The sequence below is a fragment of the Podarcis erhardii genome (assembly GCF_964252035.2).
Source record: "Podarcis erhardii genome assembly, chromosome: 4".
Classification (NCBI taxonomy): Eukaryota; Metazoa; Chordata; class Lepidosauria; order Squamata; family Lacertidae; genus Podarcis; species Podarcis erhardii.
Genome location: NC_138508.1, coordinates 57,973,669 through 57,990,257, shown reverse-complemented (window position 1 = coordinate 57,990,257; position 16,589 = coordinate 57,973,669). Strand labels below are relative to the sequence as shown.

Genomic DNA, 16,589 nt, shown 5'->3' with positions numbered 1-16,589 from the left:
TATGTATTATTACATGCCCTAGGCTTTCAGGACCTGGCAGGCCAGACAGATTAGTAAATAAATACATTTGCTGGCATTTGCTATAGAGTGGAAATGTGAATCTAGGATTCACATAAGCTGTGGATTCTCTCTTATGTTTATACAATTAATCTGGGCTTCAGTTGATGTTTTGGGGACAATTCTATGATTAAGTTGTGATTCCTGCATTGTAGGGAGTTGGACTAGGTCATGTTCACAGTACAGTCGTACCTCTACTTACGTATCCCTCTGGATACGGAATCTTTGGGTTATGGCCATGGCAAACCCGGAAGTGTCTACTTCCGGGTTTCGCCGTGCGCACATGTGCAGAAGCGCGCCTCTATTTACATAATTTTCAGGGTGCGAACGGACCCCCAGAATGAATTAAGTTTGTATCCGGAGGGTCCACTGTATAACCTATTGCATTTTTTGCATTTGCTAGCTTAAGGCCAGTAGAGGGAGCTCCCACATAGCATTTTTGTCTGACGAAATGTGTTTCTTCTGCCTGTGCCATACTGAGGCAAAGACCCTTATACTAGAATTCGCTAAAAGACTGTATCCATTCAGATTTGTGTCTTTAATTCCTTTTGGCCACTTCAACTGTACACATGTTTCTGCCTCTCTGATAGGTCATGTAGACATGATTGTAGCTGGAGCGGGTACAGGAGGCACCATCACTGGCATTGCCCGAAAACTAAAGGAGAAATGCCCTGAATGCAAAGTAAGTCCCAGGCTAGGGCAGGCATCTCAGCCACTGCTTCATCATTTTCCATTGTTTATGGATTGATGTGATCCCGAGCCTTATTGGGGCATAGGGAGTCTCATGAGCCTTGTGTTTTCTTCACCCTACTGCGTTATCTCTGTTTGTCAAGCCTTCTGTTCTCATGTTCCAGGATGGGCCCAGGCAGACAGGCATTTCTGCCCTTAAAGCAGGCAGTGGGACCTGTGAGACAGGCTTCTCTCGACCAGAGTTTGCTTCCATTCTGTTCCATGGCTTCTGGGGTGACAGCCTTCACCATGCACACAGATCTGCCCCCAAAATGGAGCTCATTAGCAGTCATGGTGCCTGGGGAAAGCACTGTTGTTGCCATGATGACATGGATTGCCACCAGCTATATGATTGATTGCTGCCTGTACACTTGCTATTTGCATTTTTATCCTCATGTATGTATGTCTAAGGAAAGTTGGGACTACTTGCACAGGCAGAACATTCCTATGTAGACCAGCTCATTATGTTCATGTTAAGCATTCTTGATGCAAGAGTGTCCTTTATACTGTTGCACACCTTGCATCACTTATTCCTTATCCTTAACTATGCACCTGGAAGCCCACAAGGGAAAAGCAGTTGGGGAACGATTCTGAGCAGAAAACCAGCTGTCAAGGATAGAGTCAAGTACACCCCAGAGCCAGTCGCCTTGGCATGGATGTTGAAATCATCCAAAACCAGCAGTCCTGGGGTTCCTCAACACCAGCTCTTAGACCAGCTCTGTCAGTTCAGGCAGGGAGACTCTAGCAAGGTGGGCAGTAAACAAACAGAATCCCTAGTCTATTCTGATTCCCCAGTGCCAGGGACACAAACTCTAGATCAACCCCCCGAACTAGACAGAAATTCCTATACTTTTAAAAATTTGGGCAGAATTGTGTGAAATTTGCCAGCAAGGTCACCCCTTTGGAGAATGTAAATACTACCAATTTTGAGAAAGATGTTTCAAAGAATCTAATAATTTTATTGTGTCCAACATAGGCATTTCATCCTCGCATGAAACAGAATACTTAGTAGAATCTTAAGAGTAATAAAACACGCTGGACATCTTGTATCCTGTACTGTGATTCCTTACAAAATTATTTGAGTGATATAGAGATGTATGTCACTGAGCACATAATATCATGTTTCTGTCTGTATCACCTGTTGGGGTTATATATATGTAATGAGAGCTAACATCTGAATGGATCCAGAGCACACTTGTTGACATTCACCCTTTTACTAAGCCAAACGAAAGCAGTGTAGGAGCAAGTGAGTTTTTTCACATGCTTTAAAAGCAATGATTGACATCAGGTTTGGTGTTTTCCAAGTTTTAATGACCGGGAAAACATCTTTGCAATGCCACAACAATTTTGACTTACTATGACTGATTTAACAATGCTGTTCTTGATAGCCAAATGCTGACTCAATGCTAAAACCTCTCTTGCAGATTATAGGTGTTGATCCCGAAGGATCCATTCTTGCAGAGCCTGAAGGACTAAATAATACAGACAGGACAACTTATGAAGTGGAAGGGATTGGATACGACTTCATCCCTACTGTTCTGGACAGATCAGTAAGTCAGACTCCCCTCATGTGCATGACTTACAGTCCCCTTACTGCTGGACACATCTTGCTAGCGTGTCCATAATTCTTAGGTCTTTGGAAAGGCTTTTTTGCATCTGATTTTCTGCTGTGAACTTAGTCACGCTTCCTCAGGAAATGCATAGACACTTTGCTTTCCAAGTTTTCCTATGTCCTTTTTCATAGATCCCCTCACTTTGTCTTTATTTCCCTGTGGCTACATGTGGCTCATTCCTTGCCAAAATAATGCACGCAGAGCAAATAATGGAGCTCAGAAATGCATATGCAAATGTGCCTAATATTTTCCCATTGAGCAGTAGAAAATCTGTGGATGTAGTCAACTGCCTTCTGCTGACCCAGACCATTGGTTGCTCTAGTTCAATATTGTCTACACTGCTGCTCTCCAGGGTTTTTGGGCAGGAGTGTTTAGCAGCTGTACCCGAAGATGCCAAGGATTAAATATAAACATCCACCACTGAAATGCACAATAAAACAACCCCATTAATACAGCACAGCAGTTGAAACAGGAGACTGAGGAGATCGAGGGGATGTCTGTATATGTGGGCAGCAGGAAGACAGTTTCCAGATTTCTCCCAAATTTGTGGCAGTGGACCCAAGAGTCTGCCACTAGAATCCATGTCTTCTGTCCCACACTGAATTTCTTGGCCTGCTTAGTATCGACTTAAGGGCCCAAGTGCGGAGACAGGTTCAAGGCTTCATGGGGTTTTTTTGTTTCCTCACCCTTTCTTCCAGTTGGTGGACAAATGGTACAAGTGTAATGATGAAGAATCTTTTGCCTGCGCGCGCATGTTAATCAGAGATGAAGGATTGCTGTGTGGTAAGTGCTTTCTGAGAGCTATATTTGTATTCGTTGAGAATTGAGTACTCAAGGTGACAGTAACAGTTGAGAAGGAACCTCTTTGCTCTCGAGACCAAGTCATACTATCCTTTTTGTCACACTAGTGGGTCACTGGTATATGAGTATTGTAAAGCACCACGTTTGGTAGCTTTTGAAAAAATAAATAAACACAGCAGTAGATTGTTGTGAGGGGCGTATTCTTAATTGCCTGCATAGGCCTGGCAGAATAGAAGAGTTTTCCGCAGGCATTCAAAAGTTGGCACAGAAGGCACCCGTTGTTCAGACATTAGAAGACAATGTCACTTCTTTTAGAATATATATCCAATTAAGCACCTGCAACTGTACCTGTAGTTGCTTCTCGGCTTCAGCACACAATAAAGGCAGCTCTAATTATAGAGCCTTTTCTTATTTTAAATTTTTTATTTAAAATAACTACATACAGTCAGAGAATCATCTCTGAATACTCCACAGAGCTTTGTCAAAGCATTTATGCTAAAATCATCACAATCTTAACAAACACAAAATGATGCATTATAACCTCCATCGTTTTGGCGGTTCCAACTGAACATTTCCATGAAAGGAATGAGTCTTTGCTGCTATTTGCTGGCTCTTGCAGAACACCAAGCTTTTCTGAACAGAAAGAATGAGGAAATGATTGCTTGGGTTGTTTTCTTCCCTCCGACACCGCTGTTGCCTGTATGATACACATGCCAGTCTTGGTTATAATATGGCAGTAGCAGAAAGGCAATCTTGAGAGGTAAGGCAAAAGATTCAGTTAGAAAAGTCAGCTCCAAGGTGCTGGGGTTGGTTTTTTTTGCCAACATTTTTACATAACTCCATTACACCATGTAACAAAATTGAATTTCCAGTGCATTTCTGGGAACAAGTTGTGAGATAGTGGCTTGCACCAGGCTGGTCTATTTAACGATGCCTTCTTATCCTGGGGTGAGTAGGGATATGTCCTTTTTACAGTTATTGATGGATGAGCACTTTGGGGCACTTCTGTTGTTGTTTGAATACTTGTTGTGCCGTATGTTTTATATGAATTGTAAGTGATTTTGAGACAACTTTTTTGTGGAAATTGATGAGATATTGATAATGTATACTTTGTTAATGATCAAGTTACTAGGACTGCAGGCTCTCACACTATTCTTTGTCTCCTTTTACATCTGCATTTTCAAAATGGCTTCCATGCAGTTTTAATGGTGTCCTCTGTCTTCTGTCAGGTGGCAGCTCAGGCAGTGCTATGTCTGTTGCCGTCAAGGCTGCCAAAGAGCTGAAAGAAGGACAACGCTGTGTCGTCGTCCTTCCAGATTCTGTCAGGAACTACATGTAAGTAGGTGTCTTATTTCTCTGTTCCTGATGCTGACTGTGAGGTAGGGGACCCTGCCCGCACGACTAGCACTGCCCATTTGGCATTCCACCTCTGAATGTGATGGTGGCAGCAGCATGGCTAAGTGGCTCCAGCACCACTGCTGTAGTGTATGAAAGGCAGCTAACATCATTATTATTATTATTATTATTATTATTATTATTATTATTATTATTTTATACCCCGCCCATCTGGTGGCTGGGTTTCCCCAGCCACTCTGAGCAGCTCCCAACAGAATGTTAAAAACACCGAACATTAAAAACTACCCAAACAGGGCTGCCTTCAGATGTTTTCTAAAAGTCAGGAAGTTGTTTATTTCCTTGACATCTGATGGGAGGGCGTTCCACAGGGCGGGCGCCGCTACCGAGAAGGCCCCCTGCCTGTTTCCCTGTAGCTTCAGTTCTCACAGTGAGGAAACTGCCAGAAGACCCTCAGCACTGGACCTCAGTGTCCGGGCAGAATGATGGGGGTGAAGACGCTCCTTCAGGTATATGGGGCCGAGGCCATTTAGGGCTTTAAAGGTCAGCACCAACACTTGGAATTGTGCTCGGAAACGTACAGGGAGCCAATGTAGGTCTTTCAAGACTGGTGTTATATGGTCTCAGTGGCCACTCCTAGTCACCAGTCTTGCTGCTGCATTCTAGATTAATTGTAGTTTCCAGGTCACCTTCAAAGGTAGCCCCATGTAGAGCACATTGTAGTAGTCCAAGCAGGAGATAACAGAGGATGGGCACTTGAGGTTATGGCATCTCAGATGAGGCCCACCCTCTCACACTCACTGCCATTGCCCCTGTGCTGCCCTCCCACCTCAAGCTCACTCACTCTGAGAGACTGCCGCTGTTCAGTGACTTTCTTGGGTCTGGACCCCCCTCTGCCAGTTTTTCCACCCATCCTTCCTGCTGCCACTTTCATGCCCTAGCCCAGCCATGTTGACTTCTCCCTTGCAGGACTGGTGCCTGTGTCATGGCCCAGTTTGACCTGTGGGTGAACCAGCCTGATTATATTCTCCTTATGTAGACTTTTACAACTGTCTCACTGAGAACCAAGCGTATTAAAAGAGAGCTGTTTATTCTACGTGCAAGCTATGAAATGTTATGCCGTGTCATCCTTTATAGCTTATTTGCTTTTAAGGCAGGTATAACCTAAATTGCTACTTGTGACTTGTTTTGTTTCTTGATTGCTTCCAGGTCCAAGTTTTTGAATGACAAATGGATGACTCAAAAAGGCTTCATGAAAGAAGAAGATGACATTATTAACAAGCCCTGGTGAGGTGACCATGCCTGTGAAAGCTTAGTAAAATAAGTTGCGACCAAAAACCCACCCTTAAGTCAAAATATTTTTTCTAATATGGATAGTTAAGTCTACACAAGCTAACTTCATAAATATGTCCAGAAGTAATGTTGCTTTGGATAATTGCTGCTGTTTGAAGTTATCTGCCCCTCTACCTGCATCTACCTCCACCTCAGTCATACATATTAAAATGGCATCCTAGTGCCTTGTTGGCATTACTCAGCTTTAACTAGGGAGTTTATAGGGCAGTCATTATTCAGTACTAGTTCTGGTATAATCCATTTACAAATTGTGGGAGGAAATTAAGGGTACATTTCTTGCCAGTGTGGTATAGTGGTTAAGAGCAGTGGACTCGTAATCTGGTGAACTGGGTTCGTTTCCCCGCTCCTCCACATGCAGCTGCTGGGTGACCTTGGGCTAGTCACACTTCTCTGAAGTCTCTCAGCCTCACTCACCTCACAGAGTGTGTGTTGTGGGGGAGGAAGGGAAAGGAGATTGTTGGCCTTTTTGAAACTCCTTAGGGTAGTGATAAAGTGGGATATCAAATCCAAACTCTTCTTCTTCTTTTCTTAAATTCTCTCCCCCCCCCCTCTATTTTTGCTGTGACGATTATGCATGGAGGAAGTGAAACTGAAGAGAAAGTCAATGACTTGGCAAAATCTGAACCTAGGTCTCCAAGATGCAGTAACATTACAACTCATATTGTCCACACTGACCCACTCTAGGCTCTGGAGATATAACAGTGTTTGTTCGTGTTGAAGATACAATTCCAGCTGTACTAAACTAGGCATTAGGTTTTGATTTCCATGTTAACCTGTTGCAGCAAAAGGGTGCTTATGGCACAATATAGGCCAATGGGTTTATAGTGGCATAAGCTTTCATGGACTCAGCCCCACTTTATCAAATCCATGAAGTGCTAACCACAGTTGGCAGGGGTGTGCGAGAAAGAGAGGCATGTACACAAACACACAGCGACTGTGAAAAGTACAGGCTGTGGAAATTCTAAGCCAGGCTTAAGACACACAGAGTGACCCTTCACAACAGCAATAACCCAATTATCCAGATTTTATTATTGTGGTAAGATGGCTGTGTTATTGTCAGTTATGGTCACTTTGCTTAAACTGCATAGGATTGTCACAGTCTGTCCTTTTTGCATTCCATGGCTGCTACTTCCATTTCTCTTTTCCCCTATGTCCACTTGTGTATATTCATACAGTCATACCTCCGTTTATGTAACCCTCTGGTTACGTAAACTTCAGGATGCATGCGCGGCAAACCAGGAAGCATTTTACTGGGTTTTGCCACATGCGCAGAAACAGTCCTCAGGTTGCGGAAACCTCGGGATCCAACTGGGCCTCTGGAATGGATCCCGTCCACAATCGGAGGTAAAAAGGTAAAGGTAAGGGTACCCCTGACCGTTAGGTCCAGTTGCGGATGACTCTGGGGTTGCGCACTCATCTCGCTCTATAGGCCGAGGGAGCTGGTGTTTGTCCACAGACAGCTTCCAGGTCATGTGGCCAGCATGACTAAGCCGCTTCTAGCGAACCAGAGCAGTGCACGGAAACGCCATTTACCTTCCCGCCGGAGCGGTACCTATTTATCTACTTGCACTTGACGTGCTTTCAAACTGCTAGGTGGGCAGGAGCTGGGACCGAACAACGGGAGCTCACCCCGTTGCAGGGATTCGAACTGCCGACTTTCCAATTGGCAAGCCCTAGGCTCTGTGGTTTAGACCACAACACCACCCGCGTCCCTTACACTCTCTCTCTCTATATGTATGTATGTATGTATATATACATTGCTAACTGAGGACAACTCCTTGTGTGTCTAATACAGGTAGCCTATAATCACAAGAGCTTGTGTACTTTTTAAAAATATCTCTTAGTCATTCAGGTGGCACAAGACTCTTTAAAATGTTGATGGTTAACTCTTTTCAAATAGGGAGGTGTTTTTTTTACTATTTGTCCTGGCTCTGAGCATCCATATAGTCTCATTTGAGCCAAAATACACCATATGGTGAAAGGTTACCCCAGCCAGCATGGTCAGTCATCAGGAATGATGAAAGTTGCATGCTCTAAACATCAATCCATCCTAAAGACAAGCACGTGCTCCGGAATACCCTGAACAACCTTTTCTGTTAGTAGGACAGAGGGCACTTAAATACAGTAATTGGCTTCATGAGCGTTTCCAGGAAAAGCTTACATTAAGATACAAACTACTAAGATGCAACTGTTTCTCGGTCTTTGAATTGCTTGTGTAAATTCCTGGGTGGAGAGTGATTTTATATTTGTTTTGTTTATTTTCCTAGGTGGTGGCACTTGAAAGTTCAGGAATTGTGTCTCTCTGCTCCCCTGACAGTACTACCAAGCGTTACCTGTGAAAAGACCATTGAAATACTCAGAGAAAAGGGATTTGACCAAGTACCTGTTGTTGATGAATCTGGGTATGTGTAGATTTTCCTCCCTTCCAAGTACACCCAGTTTCTAAATGTATATTTAGTATCTAGGTGCACACACATAGTCATTCCTGCCATTTGGTTTCATCCACCTCGTTTCATGATCCCATCTAGTTTGCTTCTCTGAATTTTCAACTATGAGCCTTCGCCTGCATATTGCTCACCAGATCATTCCCCTGGTACAGAAAGTCTCCTGAAATTGGTTGAATGAATGATCAGGCCCCTGATTAGAGACTAATTGGGAGTGAAACCTCCCACCTTCTCTTTTTTTTTTCCTATCCCTGTGCTATATAGGACATCAACAAATATTTTTGACTGTCACTTCCGTCACAGGTGTGGCTTTTTAAAATCTTCTCTTAAAATCTTGGTATGGTTTATTACCTTTTGAGGGCCAGAGTCATCTGCTTCAAATGACCCATAAAAGAATTAACTGAGCCTAAATGGCATCTTAGTCCTGAAGTCACCAGGCATGAAATAGGCCAGTGGGATGGTCAGCATTGCAGGTGGGTCAGACAGGGACAAGTTGCAATGCAGGCAGGATGTTCACTCCCAAAAGTTCATCCCAGTTAACAACGGAAGCTAAACGAGGTTTATTCTGTGACTCTCACATCATTTGCAATAAAAGCAGTGCAGGCAAAAGAAAGACCAACTTTATCTAACACACAATTTTATCCAAATTGTACAGACTGGGAAACTGGGGAAGTGATGACTGAGAAAGACGCAGCATCTTTGAACTTTCTGTTTCTAGCAACAAGGCTTTTTATGTTATCCTAAAGCAACTGTGTTAGGAACTGTGCATAACTAGTCTTTGTCTAAGAATATAGCTTTGCAAGAAAATCCAGCAATGCAAGTTGCCCTGAGTGTTGTACATAAATGGAAAAATGGCTCATATTTAATAATAATAAAATGACAATAAGGTAATTATAATAATCTATACTGTGGTATGCATTCCCGCAGTGTATTATTATTATTATTATTATTATTCCTCTTCAGGGTTTATAGCACACATTTTTTGGAAGGGGAGCAATTAGGAAAGGGAAAATGGTAAGCAGGGAAAGTTCCTCATCCCTTCCATGCTAGTTCTCCACACTTAAACTCCTTCCTCCAGAGGTTTATAAAGAAAATGGTGTTTGGATGCTATTAAATAGAACCTGTGGTTTTACCCCTAAGGATTCTGCGCGCCCCTGAATTCAAATTGAGAGGGATTCTGTAAATATTGGCCTAAAACATTAAACTGATAAAAAAAGGAAAGAACCCACAACTCACCCAGTAGAAAACTGTGTCTAATACCTTCTTCTTTTCAGATTGATTTTGGGAATGGTTACCCTTGGCAACATGCTTTCTTCACTGCTTGCTGGTAAAGTGCAGCCATCAGACCAAGTCAGCAAAGTAATCTACAAGCAGTTCAAAAAGGTATCAAAGTCTTCTGGTGTCTCTTGTTCCTTTCCCTGACCCGCACCATTGCTGAGGGGGGAAAGAGGTTTTTGGCAAGGGGGAGGTCGTTTGACTAAAATGTATGATGCACATTAAGGAAATTATACACAGTTACACACAGTTTTAGATACTGTTTTGCTGTAGGGTTGTTCACATGTTACACTGAGCACACAGGCACAGGCGGTCTCTACACATTTGCAAGGGCTTGTGTGAAGAAGTGAACACAGCTCAACTGCTGTGTATTCTTTGAACATTACATGCGAACAAGGTTACATATACTGATCAACTCCTGTGTACACGATATTGTACGTATGAACACCGCTTTCAAAATCTGGATATGCCTATTTTGTGAAAAAACACATGTATTTAAATGCAAATGTTTTTAAAATATTTTACTTATTTGTAAAAACCAGGGGTAATTTGTATGCCCCTGAATACCATTTGCTGGAAATCACAGCTGAGAAGAGTGTTGTGGCCTCCAGGCTCTGTTTGCAGGCTTCCCACAGGCACCAGCTTGGCCACTGTGAGAACTGGGTGCTGGAGTAGATGGACCATTGGCCTGATCCTGAAGCGCTCTTCTTATGTTCTGAACAGACTCCATCTGTACTATACAGTTAAAGCACCATACATACCACTTTAAACAGTCATAGCTTCCCCCAAAGCAATTTGGAAACTGTACAGCCGTATCTTGCTTTTCAAATGTAATCTGTTCCGGAAGTCCTTTTGACTTCCAAAAATGTTTGAAAACCAAGGCACGGCTTCTGATTGGCTGCAGGAGCTTCCTGCACTCAGTTGGAAGCCATGTCGGACGTTCGGTTTCCAAAAAATGTTCACAAATCAGAAGACTCACTTTGGGGTTTGTGGCGTTTGGGAGCCAAAATGTACAAGTACCAAGGCATTTGAGAACCAAGATATGACTAGTTCGTTAAGGATGTTGAGAGTTGTTAGGAGACTTCCATTCCCCTCACAGACCTACAGTTCCCAGAGTGGTTTAACAGTCATTCCCTCTTCCCAGGCAACTGGGAATTATCCCTCTGTGAGGGTACTAGGGATCTCTTAACAACAGAGTAAAAAGATACAAAACCCTACATTACAAAAAAAAAAATCTGATAAAAACGTAAGACACAGAGCAGTATGTTAGCACAGCAGCTGATGTGTATCTATATGTACTAGAGTCGGGATACATTTGTTGTTGTTGTTTAGTCGTTTAGTCGTGTCTGACTCTTCGTGACCCCATGGACCAGAGCACGCCAGGGATACATTTAGCCCACCCCAAGTCAAACAATTTAGCCTATACAGTTGTACCTTGGCTCCCGAACACCGCAAACCCGGAAGTGAGTGTTCCAGTTTGGAATCTTAATGTCCAACAGGGCTTCCGCAGCTATCAATTGGCTGCAGGAGCTTCCTGCAGCCAATCAGAATACATGCTTTAGTTTCCGAACATTTTGGAAGTCGAACGGACTTCCAGAATGGATTCCATTCGACTTCCAAGGTACGACTGTACAGGCCTGGGGGAAATGCCTGAACTCTGAAGAAGGGCAAACATGCCTAGCAATTCATGATAGTAATATTTTAACACAATACTGATAAATAGGGAGGGTATGTCAGTCCCATTTTGATTTTGGTCTCAAGAGTTTGAGTCTTCCCGGTGGATAATGAGACTCTTGGCATCTGGTGTTGTAATTTTTTAGCAGGCACAATAGTTTACTGCAGGATTTTGGCAGCTGTTTCATGAGCAGTATTAGGATGGCTGGGTCCACAAAGCCTTCTTTGGAGGGGAATGCAAACTATGGCAAAGTAAAACCAAGTTGCAACACTTTGCGTAAAATTACCATTAAAAGCTTGTTTGCAGCACATAACTGAAATAGACAGCTACATACTCTGAAACTGCAGCTGCAATCTTGTGCACGTTTATTTGGGGGGGGAGCGTAAATCCAATTAAAATAGTGACATTATTGTAGTTTACTTTGGTCAATGTCAGTGAAATGTTCTGCCTATTAAATTCTCTAAATAGGAATCATGGACATTCATTGGGGGTAGTCGTCCCCCCGAATGAACTGTAACTCTCAGATTCTGAGCTTTTATTTTTGTGAAAAGCGTTTGTAGCAGCTGAAATGAGAGGCAAATTGTGCCGGCACAATCTTCAAAATATTTTGTGAGAAACTGCTCTTGAATCTGTTTTTTACTTTGCCTCACCCTGAAAAATATCCTGCACACGCACATAACTGGAAGAGCTGCACTTTACAGCTTGTCACAATCCTAAGCAAATCTGCTCAGAAGCTGGTCTCCACTGAGTTCCTTGAGACTTACTTGAAGCCTAAGGGAACTTACATGCAAACCAATGTGTACCTTAAAAGAGACACTTCTACTTCGCATCAAACTAATGCTTTAGCAAATATATTTTCTAATTGTTAAAATTCTGAGGCTAAAATGTAACACTGCACCTAATCACTTCATGTTTTCTACTAATGCTTCGTGGTCACATTAAATTAAAATTTAATTTCTTCCCTAGCTGTCAATTGAATCATCGTGCAAAATGTATAATCTGGTGCGTAATTAAGCAACATAGCTTCTTTCCTCTCTTAAGTGTAACTGGTGTTCTTACGGTGGAGGGGCCCATGTTGCCTAGTGGCAAATAGCAAGGTTACATAAGCTGCAGTCTGCGGGCAACTACCATACCAAAAACAAAGAGCTTCTGACGCTGGGGAAAAATAGCCCTTTTGGACTGGAGGCCAGCTGCTTCTGCAGTCAAATGTTCATCCCCAGGTAGCGGGATTGGGGGAGAAGGATGCAACTGGGTTTAAAGATGTGTGCTGTTTGCCTCTAGATAAAAAATTCAAACCCTGCATTGTTTATTCCTTTTTATGGCTAAAGCCAGGGCTGTGGCCCTTCTGTCCTTGTGCCATACAAACTTGGCAAAATAAGCAGATGTTACATAATTTGCATAATTTATTCAGGTTGCAGAATTTTTGCCATAGCATGGAATGTTGATTATCCTGGCACAGAATTTTAATCTGTACTGTTACTTTTTAGAAAGTAGAGTATACCCAGCCCTGGCTGTAGTTCCTGGTTCTTTAGTGGCAATTTCTGGGAACTGTCTTCCTTTCTTCTGGGAGCTCAAACATTGTTGCCTGGAGTGCCCCTCCTTCATACAACTCCTTTACTCTGTAACCAACATTACCACTAATAATTTCATTCCTAACGTACTACAAAGAAATGTGATAAAATGGCACTTTTTAAAATTTTGAACCATAGACTGCCAATCTACTTTAGATGTTTTGTCACTGAAAGAGAAAATCTTGAACAGCCTTATTATTATAGAAGAAAATTATTGGGTATGCTTACAGCTGATTCGGTCGGTTTGACTGGGAGACTGAGTTGTTCCAGTAAACCAAGAAAAGGTTCTTTCCATTATGTTAAGATACAATCGCTCCTAAATTTATAGTATTATATTACATTTAAAGTTACGAAATCCTGATGGGTCTTTGTAAGCATAGATCGTGATTGATTGCCATAATGGTATTGGTGATTAAAAAGTGCAGGAAGGCTCCTGTGAGTATAAATTGAAAGCAACTGAATTAAAACACAGCACTGTTGTGCTTAGTGCCTCTGTTCTTGCTCTGTCTGCTTCCCTCTCTTAGACTTCAAAAATCTTATTTCCTACTGAATTGACAAGTACCGGCATTCTTGGCTCACAAGCCTAGAATCTAGGACAATAATGATGATGGGCAGAAAATGTAGATTTTGTGTGCTTGAGTGTTTCGGAGGACATTGTTTCAAGCCGAGTCGGTGCGGATAAAATTGCCAGCTTTATAGACTACAGTGATAAGTCCCTACTTTCTATTGTGTGAGACTGAAGAAATGCCAAAGGATACCGCAGCCTCCTGTCCCTTTCTCCTGTTGTACCTGAGCAGCCTTATTTTGAGGACTGAGCTGATCTCAGTTGTGTTTCACAGGATTACATTTATAATGAGTTGGCTCCAAAGAACTGTAAGTGGAAGGGAAATGCCTGCTAGTGACCTTCCAGTAAAGCTTGCACAGGAGTTTGTGTGCTTCTGTGATAGGTTTTGTGGCACAAGAGATTGCACAAGCTCTTGTTCAAGTGGAACAACGTGTTCACTTTTCTCACATGGTGCTCTAAGCTTAAAGCTTGGTGAAAACCTGGGATGGGGAGACTGTGCCCCTCCAGATGTTTTGGATGGCAGCTCCCACCTGCTGCCACCATTATGGCCAATGGTCAAGGATGATGGAGGTTGTCAGCCACAGGTTCCCTATCTCTGGTGTAAAGCATTGCTTTCATATGCTGAAGGTTCCTCCAGTTTGTGGAAGGGCCCTTTTGCATCTTGGCCACAAAATACAGGCAGCTTAGATACTGCCTTTTTCATTCTGCAAGTTTCTTTTGATTGATTGATTGATTGATTGATTGATTGAGGCATAGTATTTTCTGTTTTCCCACAGCTCACGTCAGTAGCAATGCATTTATATCACAACTCCTGAAGTCCAACTCCTTGTCAAAGTGAGATATCTGCTACTGCAGCGCCTGTAATACTTGGCCATCTAGACTTTACTTAAGTGGCCTGGGTATTCATTGTTTTGCTGGCCTATATTGCTAGGAATGAAAAGCAATATCCCTGTGGGGAAATTCAGTTCTGGAATATGGACTTGTACTTTGTTTCTACTGAATGGCTTTTATAGTTTTTCTCACACCTCTTATTTTGTCCCAAATCGCCTCCTTCCAGCTCTTATTGCCAGAATTGGAAAATAAACCACTAGTAAAGGTGTGTGTTTCTGAACTTGCAGTTGCTGTGCTTTAAGCAGAGAGAACACGTGGCTCTCATTGGGTTTTTACATTACCATGCTCTACAGACTTTTTTTTCTTTCATTCCACTTCTCTTTAAAACACCAACATTTAACATGAACACACACACTGAAAAATAAAGATTCATACGATAACTGCCACATCACAAAACAAATGCTACTTTCAAAAGCTTTTTGGAAAAGCACTGGGATTGGGGAACTTATCTATCAAAATTTGTAAGGCTATATGCAATTGCTTTTAAAGTCTGTTTCTCTTTGCAGATTCGTCTGCAGGACAACTTGGGGAAGCTCTCCCATATTTTGGAAATTGATCATTTTGCTCTGGTGGTGCACGAACAGATTCAGTGTAAGTAGAAGACCTGGCAAGAATCCTACTGTCTCTGCCACATTCCCCGTTGGCTATATAACATATAAAAACAGTTAATGGCAGTGAGAATCTTCTGTGTCTTATATAGGGCACATGAAGGGACCACAGGATTTTCGCCACACATATGAGGGTAAGAAATAAGCTATGCTAGTGGAGGCTACACTATGCCAGTTCTGGGTTAGACAGGGGAAGTGCCCAATGCATACATACCCTGGCCTCCCATTTCTTTGGTGCGTCTCCAAGAGTACAATGTCTCATGATATGAGTAAGTGTTTGCAGAATCCAGCCTCATATGCTGTTGCATTGCTAACTTAGTTGCAATCTTCCCTGAGGTGAAAATCAACAATTTCTCACCTGCTGGAGTCCTCCTCTTGTAATTTGGGTTGCCTTTCTCCAACAGAGCCCGTGGTCTGTTGGTGCCTTAGTTGGTGAATGTAGGCAGGGGAAAGTGGTCCAGACATTCTGGTCCCACCACATGCTGTTGTGGTGGTGGTGCTTCTGCTGCTTTCCACTGCATTGTCCTTCACAATTTTTATTTTAACTGAGGTACAAGGCAGAAGACAGAGGACTTCAGCTATGAAACTCCTGCATTTGAACTAGGACTAGGCAGAGCACAGTGGCTCTGTCTAGCGACGCCTCTGCTGTTTGTGCTCTGAAGGTCTTAGTTAGAAGATAGCAGGCTTTGAGGCCTAACCCTACTTACCCCGTTGAATTTAGTAGGATTTACTTCTGAGTGAACATGAGCAAACATGATGGTTAGACATGGATATCTATGCCTCTATCAACACAAAAGGCTTTAAAAATATGCTGTGGAACAAGCAGAAAGGCTGGTGCCTCAACAGCTAAATAATACAATTCATGCAAGGCAAAAGCTACAATGCCTTGCTCCATTTACCTATGAAATGCTCCTTGCTTAGTGCTCTCTGTGTAGAACATTGGGTCGGGGTTAAGATGAGTCAGGCAAATTGCCCTTAGGAGATAGTAGCAATCCCATATTCTTCTTTCGCTTCCTCAAAAATGCCTGCTTGGTGCACTGACACCATATTGACTTTAACTGAGTGCTAACACTGCAGTGCCAACAGCACAGGCAGGACCAGTTACCAGGAGCAGATTAAGGAAGCCATCCTCTCCCCTTGTACTGATCTTGAGAATGCCTCGTGTCAATGGCAAGCTAGGATATGCCTACCATGCTTTAATTTCGGTTGCTTTTTTTGGTTTTATATGTACTTTTCCTCTATAAAACTAATTTAAAAATACGTTTTCAATAACCAAAACATATACAGTGCAAGAGAAGATACTCATGCCTTGAGACACAAGTAGTAGTTTGAAAATTGTGTATGTTAGGGTTTGGTTCCTCAACTCATGCCTTGTCATGTTCTTCTCCCCTCTATAGATCACAGCAATGGCCAATCCAGCAAAAAGCAAATGGTCTTTGGTGTTGTCACAGCAATCGACTTACTCAACTTTGTGACTGCCCAGGAACGACGAAGAAAGGCAACCTAATTTCAAGAAGCACATTGGTGGCAGCTGCTTCAGTAGCTTTTAGGGTTTTAATTATCTTTTTTTCCCCCTTCCCATTTTTGTTAAGACAATCTCAATTTGATTTTATTTTTTTAATCTAACCAAATAAACCAAGCATCATTAGTGGAA

At 42.5% G+C, this 16,589-nt stretch overlaps 1 protein-coding gene across 4 annotated transcripts in view; it reads left to right on the top strand.

Moving 5' to 3' along the window:
* LOC309340083 (cystathionine beta-synthase-like) overlaps positions 1 to 16,589 on the top strand; it is a 38,356-nt gene extending 21,767 nt beyond the window's left edge. For 3 of the 4 annotated variants that reach the window (XM_081858591.1, XM_081858592.1, XM_081858590.1), the window contains exons 8-17: positions 648 to 739; positions 2,211 to 2,336; positions 3,098 to 3,182; positions 4,430 to 4,535; positions 5,763 to 5,840; positions 8,174 to 8,308; positions 9,625 to 9,733; positions 12,267 to 12,302; positions 14,834 to 14,918; positions 16,333 to 16,589. In XM_081858591.1, coding sequence (XP_081714717.1) covers positions 648 to 739; positions 2,211 to 2,336; positions 3,098 to 3,182; positions 4,430 to 4,535; positions 5,763 to 5,840; positions 8,174 to 8,308; positions 9,625 to 9,733; positions 12,267 to 12,302; positions 14,834 to 14,918; positions 16,333 to 16,442 — 962 coding nt within the window. In that variant the 3' untranslated portion in view covers positions 16,443 to 16,589. The remainder of the gene's footprint in view (positions 1 to 647; positions 740 to 2,210; positions 2,337 to 3,097; positions 3,183 to 4,429; positions 4,536 to 5,762; positions 5,841 to 8,173; positions 8,309 to 9,624; positions 9,734 to 12,266; positions 12,303 to 14,833; positions 14,919 to 16,332) is intronic. The other variant, XM_081858593.1, reaches the window with a different exon arrangement.